This window comes from Oncorhynchus tshawytscha, unplaced genomic scaffold, assembly GCF_018296145.1.
Source record: "Oncorhynchus tshawytscha isolate Ot180627B unplaced genomic scaffold, Otsh_v2.0 Un_contig_336_pilon_pilon, whole genome shotgun sequence".
Lineage (NCBI taxonomy): Eukaryota > Metazoa > Chordata > Actinopteri > Salmoniformes > Salmonidae > Oncorhynchus > Oncorhynchus tshawytscha.
Window position 1 is genome coordinate 28,614 of NW_024608780.1, and position 20,986 is coordinate 49,599.

At 44.7% G+C, this 20,986-nt stretch overlaps 1 protein-coding gene across 1 annotated transcript; it reads right to left on the reverse strand.

Moving 5' to 3' along the window:
- Positions 1-4,386: 4,386 nt before the first annotated feature.
- Positions 4,387-6,961, reverse strand: LOC112237528 (asialoglycoprotein receptor 1-like; the record flags this gene model as incomplete). Its single annotated transcript, XM_042313655.1, has 4 exons — positions 4,387-4,398; positions 5,700-5,860; positions 6,041-6,241; positions 6,784-6,961. Coding segments are annotated over 4 exons (552 nt in total), but the record flags the coding sequence as incomplete, so codon positions are not given.
- Between the last annotated feature and the right edge of the window lie 14,025 nt (positions 6,962-20,986).

Here is a 20,986-nt window from a genome sequence, read left to right on the forward strand (position 1 = left end):
ATTTAGCAAGACACCCCCAATAAAGGAGTGGTTCTGCAGGTGGTGACCACAGACCACTTCTCAGTTCCTATGCTTCCTGGCTGATGTTTTGGACACTTTTGAATGCTGGCGGTGCTTTCACTCTAGTGGTAGCATGAGATGGAGTCTACAACCCACACAAGTGGCTCAGGTAGTGCAGCTCATCCAGGATGGCACATCAATGCGAGATGTGGCAAGAAGGTTTGCTGTGTCTGTCAGCGTAGTGTCCAGGGCATGGAGGCACTACCAGGAGACAGGCCAGTACATCAGGAGACATGGAGGAGGCCGTAGGAGGGCAACTACCCAGCAGCAGGACCGCTACCTCCGCCTTTGTGCAAGGAGGAGCACTGCCAGAGCCCTGCAAAATGACCTCCAGCAGGCCACAAATGTGCATGTGTCTGCTCAAACGGTCAGAAATAGACTCCATGAGGGTGGTATGAGGGTCCGACGTCCACAGGTGGGGGTTGTGCTTACAGCCCAACACCGTGCAGGACGTTGGCATTTGCCAGAGAACACCAAGATTGGCAAATTCGCCACTGGCGCCCTGTGCTCTTCACAGATGAAAGCAGGTTCACACTGAGCACATGTGACGGACGTGACAGTCTGGAGACGCCGTGGAGAACGTTCTGCTGCCTGCAACATCCTCCAGCATGACCAATTTGGCGGTGGGTCAGTCATGGTGTGGGGTGGCATTTCTTTGGGGGGCCGCACAGCCCTCCATGTGCTCACCAGAGGTAGCCTGACTGCCATTAGGTACCGAGATGAGATCCTCAGACCCCTTGTGAGACCATATGCTGGTGTGGTTGGCCCTGGGTTCCTCCTACTGCAAGACAATGCTAGACCTCATGTGGCTGGAGTGTGTCAGCAGTTCCTGCAAGAGGAAGGCATTGATGCTTTGGACTGGCCCGCCCGTTCCCAAGACCTGAATCCAATTGAGCACATCTGGGACATCATGTCTCGCCCCATCCACCAACAGACTGTCCATGAGTTGTCCAGGAGTTGGCGAATGCTTTAGTCCAGGTCTAGGAGGAGATCCCTCAGGAGACCATCCGCCACCTCATCAGGAGCATGCCCAGGTGTTGTAGGGAGGTCATACAGGCACGTGGAGGCCACACACACTACTGAGCCTCATTTTGACCTGTTTTAAGGACATTACATCAAAGTTGGATCAGCCTGTAGTGTGGTTTTCCACTTTGATTTTGAGTGTGACTCCAAATCCAGACCTCCATGGGTTGATGAATTTGATTTCCATTGATAATTTTTGTGTGATTTTGTTGTCAGCACATTCAACTATGTAAAGAAAAAAGTATTTAATAAGAATACTTCATTCATTCAGATCTAGGATGTGTTATTTTAGTGTTCCCTTTATTTTTTTGAGCAGTGGTATATATAATTACCCCAAAAATATATGGGGGATTGGAAACGATGCAGAAAATTACATTGATGGAAGCAACAATCTTTCCACAATATTACGCTGATCCACCCCTTAAAAAACATACATTAAAAAATTAAAATAAATTATCGTCCCACTAGGCATAAACCATATGGGATAGTGTATCGCTGCAGAATGCTGTCGTAGCCATGCTGGTTAAGTGTGCCTTGAATTCTAAATAAATCACTGACCGTGTCACCAACAAAGCACCCCCACACCATCACACCTCCTCCTCCATGCTTCACGATGGGAACCACACATGTAGAGATCATCCGTTCACCTATTCTGCATCTCACAAAGACTCTGCGGTTGGAACCAGAAATCTAAAATTTGGACTCATCAGACCAAAGGACAGATTTCCACATTCTAGAATTAGTTGCTCGTATTTCGTGGCCCAAGCAAGTCTCATCTTATTATTGGTGTCATTTAGTAGTGTTTTTTTGCAGCAATTCGACCATGAAGGCCTGATTCACACAGTCTCCTCTGAACAGTTGATGTTGGGATGTGTCTGTTACTTGAACTCATTTACTTAGGAAGCATTTATTTAGGCTCCAATCTGAGGTGTAATTAACTCTAATGAACTTTTCAACTCCTCATGAGAGCCAGTTTCATCATAGCGCTTGATGGTTTTTGTGACTGCACTTGAAGAAACTTTCAAAGTTCTTGAAATGTTCCGGATTGACTGACCTTCATGTTTAAAGTAATGATGGTCTGCCGTTTCTCTTTGCTTATCTGAGCTGTTCTTGCCATAATATGGACTTAACCCTATTTGGTAAAAGACTGTCTTCTTTATACCACCCCTACTTTGTCACAACAAAACTATTGGCTAAAAGCATTAAGAAGGAAAGAAATTCCAAATGCATTTCAGGTGACTACCTCATGAAGCTGGTTGAGAGAATGTCAAGGGTGTGCAAAGCTGTCATCAAGGCAAAAGGTGGCTACTTGGAAGAATCTGAAATATTAAATATATTTCGATTTGTTTAACACTTATTTGGTTGCTACACGATTCCCATGTGTTATTTCATAGTTTTGATGTCTTCACTATTATTCTACAATGTAGAATAAAAAAAAAACCCTGGAATGTTTAGGTGTGTCCAAAAGTTTGACTGGTAGTGTAAATACCTCATTTGTTTTCTGTGTGTGAATGCTTCCGTGTGTGTGTGTGTGTGTGTGTGTGTGTGTGTGTGTGTGTGTGTGTGTGTGTGTGTGTGTGTGTGTGTGTGTGTAAGTGCCTCTCTCTCTCCAACGTCTCGTTCATAGTGCCATTTTCCCAAAATATATAATCAGTCTTCAGAGTTCCTTAAACAGCAGTACCTACAAAAGGCCTTTTCACAGATCCAGTACTCTCGATTGGAACACTGATAGTCCCACCATTCTCCTTGGCCTGATGACCAGTAAGGTACCACCACACAGTTCTCCACGCCACCACCATTAGGCTCTCCACTCCTCCAATACCTGCAGTAGAAACAACAGAAATATACTGGCCACTCTCTCAGAACCTAGAGTATGAACAACACAGAGTTAGACTGACCACTCTCTCAGAACCTAGAGTATGAACAACACAGAAGTTAGACTGAACCACTCTCTCAGAACCTAGAGTATGAACAACACAGAGTTAGACTGGCCACTCTCTCAGAACCTAGAGTATGAACAACACAGAGTTAGACTTCCACTCTCTCAGAACCTGGGGTGGTCAGTGTTATTATAGAGCAGTAGTTACCTTGGGGTGGTCAGTGTTATTATAGAGCAGTATTCTCTTACCTTGGGGTGGTCAGTGTTATTATAACAGTAGTCTCTACCTTGGGGAGTCAGTGAATTATACACAGAGAATCTCTTACCTTCTACAGTCCTACAGTGTTATTATCTTCCACTGTGGTCAGTGTTATTATAGAGCAGTAGTCTCTTACCTTGGGGTGGTCAGTGTTATTATAGAGCAGTAGTCTCTTACCTTGGGGTGGTCAGTGTTATTATAGAGCAGTAGTCTCTTACCTTGGGGTGGTCAGTGTTATTATAGAGCAGTAGTCTCTTACCTTGGGGTGGTCAGTGTTATTATAGAGCAGTAGTCTCTTACCTTGGGGTACCTTGGGGTGGTCAGTGTTATTATAGAGCAGTAGTCTCTTACCTTGGGGTGGTCAGTGTTATTATAGAGCAGTAGTCTCTTACCTTGGGGTGGTCAGTGTTATTATAGAGCAGTAGTCTCTTACCTTGGGGTGGTCAGTGTTATTATAGAGCAGTAGTCTCTTACCTTGGGGTGGTCAGTGTTATTATAGAGCAGTAGTCTCTTACCTTGGGGTGGTCAGTGTTATTATAGAGCAGTAGTCTCTTACCTTGGGGTGGTCAGTGTTATTATAGAGCAGTTCCGTCCTTGGGGTGGTCAGTGGGGTTCCGTCCACCCATTTCCAGGTCCCCTCAGTAACAGAGTCAGTCAGACCAATCCAGACATGACTGACTGATTTAAGCCCATTGATGAACATCTGTTATTGTGACAGAAAACAACATTGCTAATACAATATATCCACCACTAAATAGTCTCTCTCTCTCTCTCTCTCTCTCTCTCTCTCTCTCTCTCTCTCTCTCTCTCTCTCTCTCTCTCTCTCTCTCTCTCTCTCTCTCTCTCTCTCTCTCTCTCTCTCTCTCTCTCTCTCTCTCTCTCTCTCTCTCTCTCTCTCTCTCTCTCTCTCTCTCTCTCTCTCTCTCTCTCTCTCTCTCTCTCTCTCATTTTTTTTCTTGATTATTTCCTTGGTCTTTTCTTTGAATTTTTCTTTCCTATGGTGGAAGGTTAATGCACTGTTTGTTTTAGCGGTACCCACAGTTTTTTTTCTCTTAAAGTTAGGGTGGCATAGGACAGAGTTTTATTTTCCTGGGTTTGAACAGTGTGGTGTGCGTGATGGCTTCACAGCCTAGCATGGAGGGGATGCTGTCATTATGGAATGGATTCAGCTGTGTTCCTGAGAATGGAATTAAGGTGGAGGAGGTAGGAGGTAGGAGCAGAAATTATACATTGTTTTTCCAGAATGAACAAAACTGTGGGCTTTTTTTTTTACAGGGGTAGCAGTCCTTTTTGTACCTGGTATTTCTCTAAAAATATGCTCCTCAATGTAGGTATGTAGGGGTAGGCTGCTTGTAGTAAAAGCAGAAATTAACAACATGGGTTTTGTCTTTATAAATGTGTATGCGCCGAACACAGGGAGAGAGAGGATGTTTCTATTTGGGGTTAGGGTTAAACAGGAACTCTCACAGGTAGCGCCTGAGGAGACACTGGTGAGCTGGCGTCAGGTGGCTCTGACTCTCCTGCCCACTTGTGTGAACTTAAGAACTGAAGGCCCGTGGCATTGCTCTGTGCGGACTACAAGATATTTGCCAAGGTCCTCTCTAAAAGACTGAAGTCCAATCTGGACTCTATAGTACACAAGGACCAGACATAATGTGCACCATGCACGCTCAGTCACGGACAACGTGTTCTTGTTGGACTTATCGAGAGGTTCTGATGTGAACTTTGAATTGGTCTATCTAGATCAAGAGAAGGTTTTTGATAGAGTGGGCCATGAGTATCTGTTTAATGTGATGTTTGGGTTTGGGTCAATGTTTTCGGCCTGTGTGAGGATGTTGTAAGCTGGAGCGTAATGTATGGTCAAGGTGGGAGGAGGGCTCAGTAGGCCAGTCTGGGTGAGCTGGGGCATTAGACAAGGATGGCCTCTACCTGGGAAGTTATATACACTAGCCATGGAGCCTTTTCTGGGCCTGCTATGCAGGAGACTGCGGGGATCTCTGTTGGAATGTCTGTGTGAGAGGTTGTGGGTGGGTTTTACTGTTGGGATGTTTATAATGGGGTACAGTTATTTAAATAAGGAGAAGGTCAAATGTGTGTTGTTGAATTGAACTGTTTGCCCAGGCAAAGTTGGCTATTTGGCTAACAAGGAGGAACAGGGTCAAAGGTGGGGGAAAGAGACCCTTTACTATTATTCAATGGGATGTCTCTGTGCGCCTTAGGGTGGAATTTGAGTTCTATAAAATGATACAAAGTGTGGAGATGTTTCAGACGATATGGTGTGTTGGGGGTGCTGTCTGTACAGCTGGGGAAGATGGGTTGGATATACGGTTGTAGAAATGGTGAGGTTTTGGTTATTGTGATGTGTGATGTTGTTTTGTAATGTGCTGTAGAGGGCAAGGTGAGTATGGAACATGTATGCTGTACTGCAGTACAGGACATTTTGACAACAAGTCAAAAGTCTCTATCTCTCTGTTTTACCTGTTCATCTTTGCTGTCTATGATAACCAGATCTGCTCCTCTGCTCAGACAGTCCTGTCTGGCGTGATCCCAGGTGTCCTTCCCAGTGGAGATGTAGAAAGTAGAGATGTAGTAACAGCTGCCTTCAAACCTCATCCATCCATTAGAGCAACAGGTTTTCTCTGTTGAAAAATACAACACAATAAATAAATACAATTACTTGGGGCTTTCCAAAAAGTTTTACCCAAAGGTTTTATACTGTTGACATGATTGAAGAAAACCCGTTTCAGTTTCTCAAGGCTTTAGGATTGCCATTTTGATGAGGATTGACATCAAAAGGAATAACAGTTCAGTTCACTTGCCTTCAAACTTCTTCTGAAAGTTGTCTCTCTCCCTTTCTAACTGGTCTCTCTCTTTAGTCAGCCCGTTGTAACTCGTCTGTAGCTGGTCTCTCTCTTTAGTCAGCCCGTTGTAACTCATCTGCAGCTGGTCTCTCTCTTTAGTCATATTCATTTTATGAAGAGAGATATGCTTATTTTTAGAGTCTCCGATACTTATGTCATCTGGAAAGGATTGATACATATAGCTACTGGTGAAAACATAATTTGTTACGGCTACTGTAAGTGGCAGGCATTAAAAATACACAGTCCTCGGCGACCACCAGACATTTCAACATGTTGTTGTAGCTCTGAACTAGGTAATTTCACCTATTCAAAGGCTTTGTGACTACTTGACAATTGGAATCAGGTGCTAGCCCTGAAATACACATGGAGCAGCTGGGGGTCTCATTCTAGAAGCAGTGCACATTTTTGCTTTTTGACCTTAGCATTACACACCTAATTCAAATCCTCAAAACATTATGATGAGTTGATAGCTTGAATCAGCTGTGTGCTGCTATGACAAAAATAAAAAATGTGCCCCCCTTTTGGTTCCCCTGGACCAGTATTGAGAAACACTGGTCTAGATAGTCTGCTGAAAAAAGATATCAATATCTTGGTTGTGGATTGCAAGTTCCTTAAACATGTTTAACAGAGGATGAACTTAGGGAAGTTGTGACCTTGTGAAAGTCTGATATAGTGTGATGATTAGACAAGAATACACTCACAGACTAGTCTCAGGGAGATGTTGAGAGTGACTTGTAGAACACACAGCATCCCAAAGCTCACAGCAACCATCCTATAGAGTCTTCTCCCTGAATCCCCAGGTCCTGAGGAGATACACACTGATGTGAGAACACACACACACACACACACACACACGTATAAGAGGGTGGGGGTGTTGCATAATCAGCCTCAATAGGACTGTTTCTCACAGCTGTTTTATGGCATAAATTCTAACAATCCATTCTTAAAAATGGTAACTTATGAAAGCCTCATGATCTTAGTTCAACAGTCATTCCCCATCAGAACCCAACATAACCTTTTAAATGACTTGTTTCTAAACAATATTGTAAAAAAAACTGTATGTGAAGCCTCAAAACACAGTCAATACTATAAGTTGCTATCAGTTAGCATTTTTCTTGTGCTTTTGTTCATGTGTTTAGTCTTTGTCTGTGTACGGTATGTGTGTGATAGAGAGCTTCCCTAGTTTTTACCTGAGCGATGGGTTTCAGTCTTTGTCTGTGTACGGTATGTGTGTGATAGAGAGCTTCCCTAGTTTTTACCTGAGCGATGGGTTTCAGTCTTTGTCTGTGTACGGTATGTGTGTGATAGAGAGCTTCCCTAGTTTTTACCTGAGCGATGGGTTTCAGTCTTTGTCTGTGTACAGTATGTGTGTGATAGAGAGCTTCCCTAGTTTTTACCTGAGCGATGGGTTTCAGTCTTGTCTGATGTACGGTGGGTTTGTCTTTGTCTGTGATAGAGAGCTTCCCTAGTTTTTACCTGAGCGATGGGTTTCAGTCTTTGTCTGTGTACGGTATGTGTGTGATAGAGAGCTTCCCTAGTTTTTACCTGAGCGATGGGTTTCAGTCTTTGTCTGTGTACGGTATGTGTGTGATAGAGAGCTTCCCTAGTTTTTACCTGAGCGATGGGTTTCAGTCTTTGTCTGTGTACAGTATGTGTGTGATAGAGAGCTTCCCTAGTTTTTACCTGAGCGATGGGTTTCAGTCTTTGTCTGTGTACGGTATGTGTGTGATAGAGAGCTTCCCTAGTTTTTACCTGAGCGATGGGTTTCAGTCTTTGTCTGTGTACGGTATGTGTGTGATAGAGAGCTTCCCTAGTTTTTACCTGAGCGATGGGTTTCAGTCTTTGTCTGTGTACAGTATGTGTGTGATAGAGAGCTTCCCTAGTTTTTACCTGAGCGATGGGTTTCAGTCTTTGTCTGTGTACGGTATGTGTGTGATAGAGAGCTTCCCTAGTTTTTACCTGAGCGATGGGTTTCAGTCTTTGTCTGTGTACGGTATGTGTGTGATAGAGAGCTTCCCTAGTTTTTACCTGAGCGATGGGTTTCAGTCTTTGTCTGTGTACGGTATGTGTGTGATAGAGAGCTTCCCTAGTTTTTACCTGAGCTCAGTCCCTAGTTGTTTTTACCTGAGCGATGGGTTTCAGTCTTTGTCTGTGTACAGTATGTGTGTGATAGAGAGCTTCCCTAGTTTTTACCTGAGCGATGGGTTTCAGTCTTTGTCTGTGTACGGTATGTGTGTGATAGAGAGCTTCCCTAGTTTTTACCTGAGCGATGGGTTTCAGTCTTTGTCTGTGTACGGTATGTGTGTGATAGAGAGCTTCCCTAGTTTTTACCTGAGCGATGGGTTTCAGTCTTTGTCTGTGTACGGTATGTGTGTGATAGAGAGCTTCCCTAGTTTTTACCTGAGCGATGGGTTTCAGTCTTTGTCTGTGTACGGTATGTGTGTGATAGAGAGCTTCCCTAGTTTTTACCTGAGCGATGGGTTTCAGTCTTTGTCTGTGTACGGTATGTGTGTGATAGAGAGCTTCCCTAGTTTTTACCTGAGCGATGGGTTTCAGTCTTTGTCTGTGTACGGTATGTGTGTGATAGAGAGCTTCCCTAGTTTTTACCTGAGCGATGGGTTTCAGTCTTTGTCTGTGTACGGTATGTGTGTGATAGAGAGCTTCCCTAGTTTTTACCTGAGCGATGGGTTTCAGTCTTTGTCTGTGTACGGTATGTGTGTGATAGAGAGCTTCCCTAGTTTTTACCTGAGCGATGGGTTTCAGTCTTCGTTCTTTTCTTTGCTCTGTTCTTATTTTGCACAATAACTTTTTTTTCTTCAATAACCTCTTCATTGATGTAGTCATCCATCTTAACTAACTGTATAGTTACCTTTCCAAATGACTCCTAACGGTAATATCTACTATATTTCGAACTTCTCTGACAAGTAGTTGGTCTGATATGCGTCTCCACCACTTACCTCTCTGTTATCCACTGCAGTTGATAGAAGGTTTTACGTATCCAATCACCTTTAAGCAGGAAGTTGGTAGACCTGACAGGATAATCTAAACACAGCGATATAACAGGATAGTTGCATGACAACAAGTCGTGACGAGTGCAGCCTTTCAGCCTATCACTTTGGGGGATCATTCATAAGGAAGTTATGGCTTGTACTCTGTGACCGGCCATCGATGGCCATATAAGGTCCTTTCTTTCTATCTATGTTGTCTGTCTGTGACATCAGTGTGAAGAGTTATTCAGAGGTGGTAGGGGAAATCCATGTCTGCATCTTTATCAGAGGTTTAAAAGGGGAACGTTACGTGTGCGTGTGCGTGTGTCTGCATGCATATGTCCTCTCAGGTCTGTTCTGCCCTTTCTGTGTCCAACTGCAGGTGACACGATTTTAACTATCTAATCACGTTCAATCAGTAAGCTGGTAGACCTTGTTGAAGGACTTTGTTCCTTTATTTATTCATCTGTGACTTTGTTATTCTTATTGAAGTGATAAATAAGCATAGGTTAATAATTGCTCCCACCTTTTCTTTTTTTACCAAGCATAAGCCTATGATAAATCACATGACATGTTGCTAACATGACATGTTGACAAGCTGACAAGGTACAAATCTGTCGTTCTGCCCCTGAACAGGCAGTTAACCCACTGTTCCTAGGCCGTCATTGAAAATAAGAATTTGTTCTTAACTGACTTGCCTAGTAAAATAAAGGTAAAATAAAAAATTAAATGTTACTCTCCTCTAAATCTAAACAGAACAATCATGTGTCTTGTTTTTTCTCCCGATATTCTCTTATTTTTATTTTTCCTCCTCTGTCTCTCTCTGCCACTAAGGCTCATTTCTCCTCACCTCCCATCTCCTCTTCTCTCATCTCCTCTTCTCTCATCTCCTGTCTCCTCCTATATCCTCTCCTCCGGTCTCCTGTCTCCTTTTCTCCTGCCTCCTCTCCTATATCCTCCCTAATAGAGGAAAAAGTCCACGTTCCTTCCCATTGGCCAATATTATACAATGCGTTTTTAGAAGGAAGCGAAGAGACAATGAGGATGCAAGGAGGGATCAAGGAAGGATGAGTTGAGAAAAGCCCATGGGCATGTCTGTAATACCTCTATGATGAGTTCATCTCTCACTTTAACCACTAGGTGGCAACATCGCAGAGAGAGAGAGAGAGAGAGAGAGAGAGAATTACGCTGGGTGACAGACAGAAAGCCTGAGGGTCTATTTATGAACCAGTGCATCAATCTAAGTAACATAATAAAAAACATCCAAATCCATCCATTTTTGCATTGGCTGCGTCTCAATCCACCACATCTGCCCCTTCCGCATCTGTGGTGGAAGGTGGCAGAGCTAAAGCATTGTTTGTCAGACCATGAGACATCCTGAACATCGGTCTTCCCATGAAAACGTCTGTAGTGTCCGAATGGTGTGACCTACAAACTATTATGACCCAGTATGTAAAGGGGTATTCAAGGCTTGTATTCTTCATTCTTTGAGAAGGAGGCGAGGACAGAGAAAGTATTTATACTTACAGCCTGAATTGAAAATGGATTGAATTTATTTCTCTCACCCACACAATAGCCCACCCACACAATAGCCCACCCACACAAAAGCCCACCCACACAAAAGCCCACCCACACAAAAGCCCACCCACACAATAGCCCACCCACACAATAGCCCACCCACACAATGGCCCACAGTGACAAAGTGAAATCATGTTTTTAGAAGACGGAAATTCAAAATAATCTTCAAAATGTCCACAGAAACATGTCAAACGTTTTTTATGATCATTCCTCAGGTAGTTTTTAAAATATATATTCGATAATATATCAACAGTGTGTGTAGGTGTGTGTGTGTGTGTGTGTGTGCGTGTGTGTGTGCGCATGTGTGTGTGCGCGTGTGTCTGTATTAGAATGTGACCTCTATTTATCTGTGCAACCTCACATCCCTCTACAGATATGTCTGCTGGATTAGGTGCTACAGTATCTATACAGTGGCTGGACTCCAACATAAACTACACAGTCAGCAGCTATGTTCCCAAACACTAAGGCCACATCCCAATAGTCTCAATCTTCTCCATTCCTTTCCTTGTCCCATTTCCTTATCTCCTATAGTTTGTAACCCTCACAGACCAGAAAGACCTCACCATATTAACGTAATATTATTGAACCCTATCACCTTACCAGACCTCTCACATCTCAGTCATAACAAAGGAATAGAACCCTGTCAACCTACCAGGCCTCTCACATCTTATATCCTTCCTGTTTGGCCATGTCCGGGGGTGTCCTCGGATGGGTCCACAGTGTCTCCTGACCCCTCCTGTCTCAGCCTCCAGTATTTATGCTGCAGTAGTTTATGTGTCGGGGGGCTAGGGTCAGTTTGTTATATCTGGAGTACTTCTCCTGTCCTATTCGGTGTCCTGTATGAATCTAAGTGTGCGTTCTCTAATTCTCTCCTTCTCTCTTTCTTTCTCTCTCTCGGAGGACCTGAGCCCTAGGACCATGCCCCAGGATTACCTGACATGATGACTCCTTGCTGTCCCCAGTCCACCTGGCCGTGCTGCTGCTCCAGTTTCAACTGTTCTGCCTTATTATTATTCGAACATGCTGGTCATTTATGAACATTTGAACATCTTGGCCATGTTCTGTTATAATCTCCACCCGGCACAGCCAGAAGAGGACTGGCCACCCCACATATGCTCTCTCTAATTCTCTCTTTTTTTCTCTCTCTCGGAGGACCTGAGCCCTAGGACCATGCCCCAGGACTACCTGACATGATGACTCCTTGCTGTCCCCAGTCCATCTGACCGTGCTGCTGCTCCAGTTTCAACTGTTCTGCCTTATTATTATGCGACCATGCTGGTCATTTATGAACATTTGAACATCTTGGCCATGTTCTGTTATAATCTCCACCCGGCACAGCCAGAAGAGGACTGGCCACCCCACATAGCCTGGTTCCTCTCTAGGTTTCTTCCTAGGTTTTGGCCTTTCTAGGGAGTTTTTCCTAGCCACCGTGCTTCTACACCTGCATTGCTTGCTGTTTGGGGTTTTAGGCTGGGTTTCTGTACAGCACTTTGAGATATCAGCTGATGTACGAAGGGCTATATAAATAAATTTGATTTGATTTGATTTTGATTTGATCTCAGTCATAACAAAGAAAAGGTTTCAACCATAACCAGCATTATTAGAATATTGGAATACTGTATAAATCATACTGGACACTGGCAGCAGAGACCACTGAAAAACAAAGCACACTAATGTACCCAGAGGCCTCGTGTTGACATGGTGCATTCACAATACACTTACTTCAATTGAGTCAATTCTGGACGTCTCTCCACAAAGCGCCCTGCACCGATTAGCATACAGGCATGTCACCAATCATCAGCCAATTAGAGGGTAAGGGTGATGATGCGATTTAAGGGTCTTTCTGTACTGTTACGCACACGCACACACACACACGCACACATTCACACACACACAATAGATTTTCTCAGTATCAGCAGTGGTGTTGGTGGGTGTTAGTCATGTTCACACATAGATCATCAGTATTAAAAGCAAACAATTCTCAGCAGCCGTGTGTGTGTGTGTCTGTGTGTGTTCATTGTAAAGTGAGCTGTATTAATCTGTGTGACCTACAGATCTAACTGTTGGATTAGGTGCTACCTATAGAGTGACTGGACTCCAAAATCAACTACACAGTCAGTGACTGGACTCCGCCATCAACTACACAGTCAGTGACTGGACTCCACCATAAACTACACAGTCAGTGGCTGGACTCCACCATAAACTACACAGTCAGTGGCTGGACTCCACCATAAACCACACATTCAGTGGCCCAAACACTATGTCTCCATACACAAAGGCCATTTCCAAAAAGTCTCAATCTGCTCCCCTTCCTTTCCTTATCTCCTATAGTTTGTAACTGCCACAGATCTGAAATACGTCACCATATTAATGCAACATGATGGAACCCTATCAACCTAGCAGACCTCACATCTCAGTCACAACAAAGGAATGGAACACTGTCAACCTACCAGGTCTCTCACATCTCAGTCATAACAAAGGAATGGAATCCTCTCAAACTACCAGGCCTCTCACATCTCAGTCATAACAAAGGAATAGAACCCTGTCAACCTACCAGGCCTCTCACATCTCAGTCATAACAAAGAAAAGGTTTCAACCATAACCAGCATTATTAGAATATTGGAATACTGTATAAATCATACTGGACACTGGCAGCAAAGACCACTGAAAAACAAAGCACACTAATGTACCCAGAGGCCTCGTGTTGACATGGTGCATTCACAATACACTTACTTCAAATTAGTCAATTCTGGACGTCTCTCCACAAAGCGCCCTGCACCGATTGGCACACAGGCATGTCACCAATCATCAGCCAATTAGAGGGTAAGGATAATGATGCGATTTAAGGGTCTTTCTGTACTGTTACGCAGAGACACACACAAACACGCGCGCACACACGCGCGCACACACACACACACACACACACACACACACACACAGGATGGAGTGACACAGTGCAGGGCTTAAAGACACACAGAGCCTGCAATGGCATTACCAGAATCTCAAGGCCGTGTCGAGTTCAAGAAGATGCCCCGATTGACCGCAGCTCGTTCGCTCTGAGCGCAGCGACCATGAAAGTAAGTAGGCCAAAAATGAAGCCTGGCCCTAAATTTCAGGTGCTTTTGGGTGACAGAGGGGGAACCGTTCGGGTTAGAAGGACAATTCAACCACAGGAATGTTCCTAAGGTCCTCCCGATCTGTGCAAGCCGAACCTTGACCGTGTGACCAGTTAAAGAAGGTGTTCACATCAAACAGTTTGCAATGACTTGTCTCTCCATAGGAATACATTGTCTGCTCCCCTAAATTCAACCTGGAGCCTATGTGGGTTATGAATGCCTTATGAACCTATCTTCGATAAGAATCCATCAGGCCACTATGAGGTCTACCTGTGTCGATTCTAAGCTTCCTGGAGAAAATGGTAGTGGTTGAAATCACCCTAAAGGTGTTTTGCCATACCCAATCTGCAGTTAGTGAGAAATAGTGCATTCAACCCTGTGTAAATCAGTCAGTTCTTAACGTAAAGACTTAAATCTCAGGATTCTGTAAAAGCCTACCTCAATGAGGATATGTGTTTACTTTCAGCTCCCTGTCTCAATCAGAAGTGCCTTTAACCTCTCTAGGGTACGTGGGACAGTTGCGTCCCACCTCGTCAACAGCCAGTGAAACTGCAGGGCGCCAAATTCAAAACAACAGAAATCCCATAATGAAAATTCCTCAAACATACATGCATTTTATACCATTTTAAAGATACACTTGTAAATCCAGCCACAGTGTCCAATTTCAAAAAGGCTTTACGACGAAAGCAAACCATACGATTATGTTAGGTCAGAGCCAAGTCACAGAAAAACACAGCCATTTTTCCAGCCAAAGAGAGGAGTCACAAAAAGCAGAAATATAGATAAAATTAATCACTTACCTTTGATGATCTTCATCAGATGACACTCATAGGACTTCATGTTACACAATACATGTATGTTTTGTTCGGTAAAGTTCACATTTATATCCAAAAATCAGAGTTTGCATTGACGAGTTATGTTCAGTAGTTCAAAAACATCCAGTGATTTTGCAGAGAACCACATCAATTACAGAAATGCTCATAATAAACATTGCTAAAAGATACAACTGTTATTCATAGAATTTTAGATCCACTTCTCCTTAAGGGGTGATAAGTTTTCAAATGTTCAAAATTTGACCCTTGGGTCTTGACTTGATGAGCATTTGCAATATGAAAATGTAAGGTGGAGCGCGCTCGCCTTCTATTGGATTTTTTCTGTGTGACACTTGGCATTTGCCATGTGACATTTGCAATATGTTTTGAATTAAATGCCGTCCATTTGAGTGGTATGTTATGTACAGTGCCAATATGTTCCCATTCATTTTTGTCCATTTCAGGGGGGTGTTCCCTTACATCAGTAATAATGTCTCAGATGACAACTGATCTGACTTCATATTCTTTAAGTACCAACGGATATTTTCAACTGGTTGGATTACCGAAATATTGTTCCGTTCCCAATCTTTTGATGTTACTGTCACGCCTTGGTCTTAGTATTTTGTGTTTTCTTTAATTATTTGTTCAGGCCAGGGTGTGACATGGGCTTATTGTGTTGTCGTATTGGGTTTTTTGTAGGCATTGGGATTGTGGCTGATTAGGGGTGTGTCTAGCATAGGCTTGGCTGACTGAGGCGGTTCTCAATCAGAGTCAGGTGATTCTCGTGGTCTCTGATTGGGAACCATATTTAGGTAGCCGGGGTTTCACTGTGTATTTTGTGGGTGATTGTTACTGTCTCTGTGTAGTGTTCACCAGATAGGCTGTAATTAGGTTTTCACGTTTCGTTTGTTGTTTTTTGTATTTATATTAGTTATTTAATGTATCACTATTCTTCATTAAAGAACATGAGTAACCACCACGCTGCATTTCGGTCCGACTCTCCTTCAACATACAAACGTCGTTACAGAATCACCCACCACACACGGACAGAGCGGCGTGGTAACAGGCAGCGACAGCAGGAAAAGCGAAAGGAGGAATGGACATGGGAAGACGTGTTGGATGGCAAAGGTTGTTACACTTGGGAGGAGATACTGGCCGGAAGAGATCGCCTCCCATGGGAACAGGTGGAGGCACTTAGGAGAGCAGAGGCAGCCGGAGATAAGAGCCGACGATACGAGGGAACACGGTTGGCAAGGAAACCCGAAAAGCAGCCCCAAAAATGTATTGGGGGGGGGGCTCAGGGAGAGAGCGGCAGAGTCAGGAGTCAGACCTGAGCCAACTCTCCCTGTTAATCGTGAGGAGCAGCGATCAAAGGACTTCTGGACTTGGGAGGAGATATTGGACGGAAAAGGACCCTGGGCACAGCCTGGTGAATATCGACGCCCCAAAGAAGAACTGGAGGCGGCTAAAGCGGAGAGGCGCTGGTATGAAGAGGCAGCACGGCGACGCGGATGGAAGCCTGAGAGTCGGCCCCAAAAATGTATTGGGGGGGGGCTTACAGGGAGTATGGCTATGCCAGGTAGGAGACCTGCGCAAACTCCCTGTGCTTACCGGGGGGCTAAAGAGACCGGGCAGGCACCGTGTTATGCTAGTGAGCGCACGGTGTCTCCAGTGCGGGTGTATAGCCCGGTACGGTACATACCAGCTCTTCGTATTAGCCGGGCTAGAGTGGGCATCGAGCCAAGTAAGGTTGGGCAGGCTCGGTGCTCAAGAGCTCCAGTGCGCCTGCACGGTCCGGTCTATCCAGTGCCACCTCCACACACCAGTCCTCCGGTAGCAGCTCCCCGCACCAGGCTTCCTGTGCGTGTCCTCGGTTCAGTACCACCAGTTCCAGCACCACGCACCAGGCCTTCAGTGCGCCTCGCCTGTTTAGCGCAGCCAGCGCTTTCCTCCTCGCCTGCGCTGCTGGAGTCTCCCGCCTGTTTAGCGCAGCCAGAGCCTTTCTCCTCTCCTGCGCTGCCGGAGCCTCCCGCCTGTTTAGCACAGCCAGAGCCTTCCTCCTCTACAGTGCTGCCGGAGCCTCCCGCCTGTTTAGCGCAGCCAGAGCCTTCCTCCTCTACAGCGCTGCCGGAGCCTCCCGCCTGTTTAGCGCAGCCAGAGCCTTCCTCCTCTACAGCGCTGCCGAAGCCTCCCGCCTGTTCAGCGCAGCCAGAGCCTGTCTCCTCTCCTGCGCTGCCAGAGCCTCCTGCCTGTTCAGCGCAGCCAGAGCTGTCAGCCTGCATGGAGCAGCCAGAGCTGTCAGCCTGCATGGAGCAGCCAGAGCTGTCAGCCTGCATGGAGCAGCCAGAGCTGTCAGCCTGCATGGAGCAGCCTGAGCTGTCAATCTGCATAGAGCTGCCAGACTGCATGGAGCAGCCTGAGCTGTCAGTCTGCATGGAGCAGCCTGAGCTGTCAGTTTGCATGGAGCAGCCAGAGCTGTCAGTTTGCATGGAGCAGCCAGAGCTGTCAGTCTGCATAGAGCTGCCAGTCTGCATGGAGCAGCCAGAGCTGCCAGTTTGCATGGAGCAGCCAGATCTGCCAGTCAACCAGATTCTTCCAGATCTGCCAGTCAACCAGATTCTTCCAGATCTGCCAGTCAACCAGATTCTTCCAGAAATGCCAGTCAACCAGATTCTTCCAGATCTGCCAGTCAACCAGATTCTTCCAGATCTGCCAGTCAACCAGACTCTTCCAGATCCACCAGCCAGCCAGGATCTGCCAGAGCCAACTACCTGCCTGAGCTTCATCTCAGTACTGGGCTTCCTCTCAGTACCGGGCTTCCTCTCAGTACTGGGCTTCCCCTCAGTACTGGGTTTCCCCTCAGTCCCGGGCTGCCCCTCAGTCCCGGGCTGCACCTCAGTCCCGAGCTGCACCTCAGTCCCGAGCTTCCCCTCAGTCCCGAGCTTCCCCTCAGTCCCGAGCTGCCCCTCAGTCCCGAGCTGCCCCTCAGTCCCGAGCTGCCCCTCAGCTGCCCCTCAGTCACGAGCTGCCCCTCAGCCACGAGCTGCCCCTCAGCCACGAGCTGCCCCTCAGTCCAGTGGGGTTCTGGTCCAGTGGGGTTCTGGGTGAGGACTATTAGGCCATGGTCGGCGGCGAGGGTGGATTATCCCAGGATGCGAAGGGGAGGAACTATGACATTAATGGAGCGGGGCCCACGTCCTGAGCCGGAGCCGCCACCATGGACAGACGCACACCCGGACCCTCCCTATGGTTTTGAGGTGCGTCCGGGAGTCTGCACCTTGGGTGGGGGGGGGTTCTGTCACGCCTTGGTCTTAGTATTTTGTGTTTTCTTTAATTATTTGTTCAGGCCAGGGTGTGACATGGGCTTATTGTGTTGTCGTATTGGGGTTTTTGTAGGCATTGGGATTGTGGCTGATTAGGGGTGTGTCTAGCATAAGCTTGGCTGCCTGAGGCGGTTCTCAATCAGAGTCAGGTGATTCTCGTGGTCTCTGATTGGGAACCATATTTAGGTAGCCGGGGTTTCACTGTGTATTTTGTGGGTGATTGTTCCTGTCTCTGTGTAGTGTTCACCAGATAGGCTGTAATTAGGTTTTCACGTTTCGTTTGTTGTTTTTTGTATTTATATTAGTTATTTCATGTATCACTATTCTTCATTAAAGAACATGAGTAACCACCACGCTGCATTTTGGTCCGACTCTCCTTCAACATACGAACGTCGTTACAGTTACCGTACCGTTAACAAAGGGCTTTTCAAGAGTCCATTCTGTAGAGTAGAGAGAGAAAAGGGGGAAAGGTATTTATGGGGGTCATTAACCTCACCAACAGGGCAACATCATGACACTGTTTTTACTAGTTTGTTTTGAATATACATTGGGCTCATTCCTCTGTTCTTTTCTGGACATCAGAGGCTGACTTCTTCTGTCTGGACAGGTGTATTGCCACAAGGCTTGCAGTTCATCTTGATAACGTACTACAGGATAGGGTCATTGCCATACTGCTCTTCACATGAGCCATTGCTGTTGAGTGGTTGTAAGTCTGGGAAAACAACTACCCACAACTCAAGGGTGAAACCAGGCTGCCTAAGTATGGTTCTCAATCAGAGACAACGATTGAAAGCTGCCTCTGATTGGGAACCATACCAGGCCAAACACATAGAAATACAAACATAGAATGCCCACCCCAACTCAGGCCCTGACCAACCTAAAATAGAGACATAAAAAAAGGAACTAAGGTCAGGACGTGACATTAAACTAGTTAGGGATAGGCGCGACGCAAATGTCTCAACTGGCCAATTGCCAGGGAAAATGCTTTCAAATAAAATACTATAAAATTCAAACTTTCATTAAATCACACATGTAAGATACTCAATTAAAGCTACACTCGTTGTGAATCCAGCCAACATGTCAGATTTTAAAAATGCTTTTCACGGAAAGCATAAGAAGCTATTATCTGATAGCCTGCACCATCTGCACCAGCAGTAAACAAAGGAGTTAGCATATTTCAACCCTGCAGGCGCTACACAAAACGCTGAAATAAAATATAAAACATGCATTACCTTTGACGAGCTTCTTTTGTTGGCACTCCAATATGTCCCATAAACATCATAATTGGTCCTTTTGTTCGATTAATTCCGTCCATATATATCCAAAATGTCCATTTATAAAGCGCGTTTGAAAAAAACAGCTTACAAAAAACGCAACGTCACTACAAAATATTTCAAAAGTTGCCTATAAACTTTGCCAAAATATCTCAAACTACTTTTATTGCGATCAAGGGCGGGACTTGGCTGCTAAGTACCAGGACTTTGGGTCAGTCTTGTGCTCCCCACACTGAGTGAAGGCTGGTGTGCCTTGTGATGAAGGATGTGGTGACAGTCTTGAGAAGACCCAGTACCGACATCCTTGAATTAATTTGTATGTATCTGGGGAGCGGTATCCCAGACACAGAGATTCTTCAATGAGTTTTCTTTTTAGTCCAGGACTAGTCTTAATGTGTGTCTGGGAAATCACCCATAAATATATATGGCAAGTTACCCGGTTCCCACTATGGCCAAGCTGTAATGTCAAAACTGTCTGTACCCTAAAAATTTATGAAAACAAAAAAAATTGTTCTTGTGGTGTTGTGTCATGAAGTGTTGCAAAGAAGCCATAGATGTGGGAATATTTAGTAAAATTCTAATATTACATAGTTAAGTAGAACATGTGCTCGCCCCCCTCTTCTGAATTATAATATTACATAGTTAAGTAGAACATGTGCCCGCCCCCCTCTTCTGAATTATAATATTACATAGTTAAGTAGAACATGTGGTCACCTCCCTCTTCTGAATTATAATATTACATAGTTAAGTAGAACATGTGGTCACCTCCCTCTTCTGAATTATAATATTACATAGTTAAGTAGAACATGTGCCCGCCCCCTCTTCTGAATTATAATATTACATAGTTAAGTAGAACATGTGCCCGCCCCCTCTTCTGAATTATAATATTACATAGTTAAGTAGAACATGTGCCCGCCCCCTCTTCTGAATTATAATATTACATAGTTAAGTAGAACATGTGCCCACCCCCCTCTTCTGAATTATAATATTACATAGTTAAGTAGAACATGTGGTCACCTCCCTCTTCTGAATTATAATATTACATAGTTAAGTAGAACATGTGGTCACCTCCCTCTTCTGAATTATAATATTACATAGTTAAGTAGAACATGTGCCCGCCCCCCTCTTCTGAATTATAATATTACATAGTTAAGTAGAACATGTGGTCACCTCCCTCTTCTGAATTATAATATTAGATAGTTAAGTAGAACATGTGGTCACCTCCCTCTTCTGAATTATAATATTACATGGTTAAGTAGAACATGTGGTCACCTCCCTCTTCTGAATTATAATATTACATGGCCCTCTGATTATAGTTAAGATATCATATTATATGGCACACTGAACTAACAAAGTTAAATGGTTCAATACAATTATACAGGAAAACTACCAATTAGTACTGGGGGAATATTTACTGAAATACACTTTGTTCAGAAATGGAAGTAGTCTATGGGACTTCCTAACCTGCAGTAACAGCAGTGTGACGTTGTCTGGGATCATAAGGACACTTCTCCTTCCCAACTGTGTCACCTTCTTCCTTCACTAGGGCAAAAGTCACTGGGTCCTGAACACACACACAGTCTATATTTAGTATGTGAACCAGTGGAGGCTGCTGAGGTATTTTAAATGTAAAATCTTTTTTTATTTTTTTATTTAACCAGGCAAGTCAGTTCAGAACAAATTCTTATTTACAAAGACGGCCTACCAGGGAACAGTGGGTTAACTGCCTTGTTCAGCGGCAGAGCAACAGATTTTTACCTTGTCAGCTCAGGGATTCAATCTAGCAACCTTCCGGTTACTAGTTCAAAGCTCTA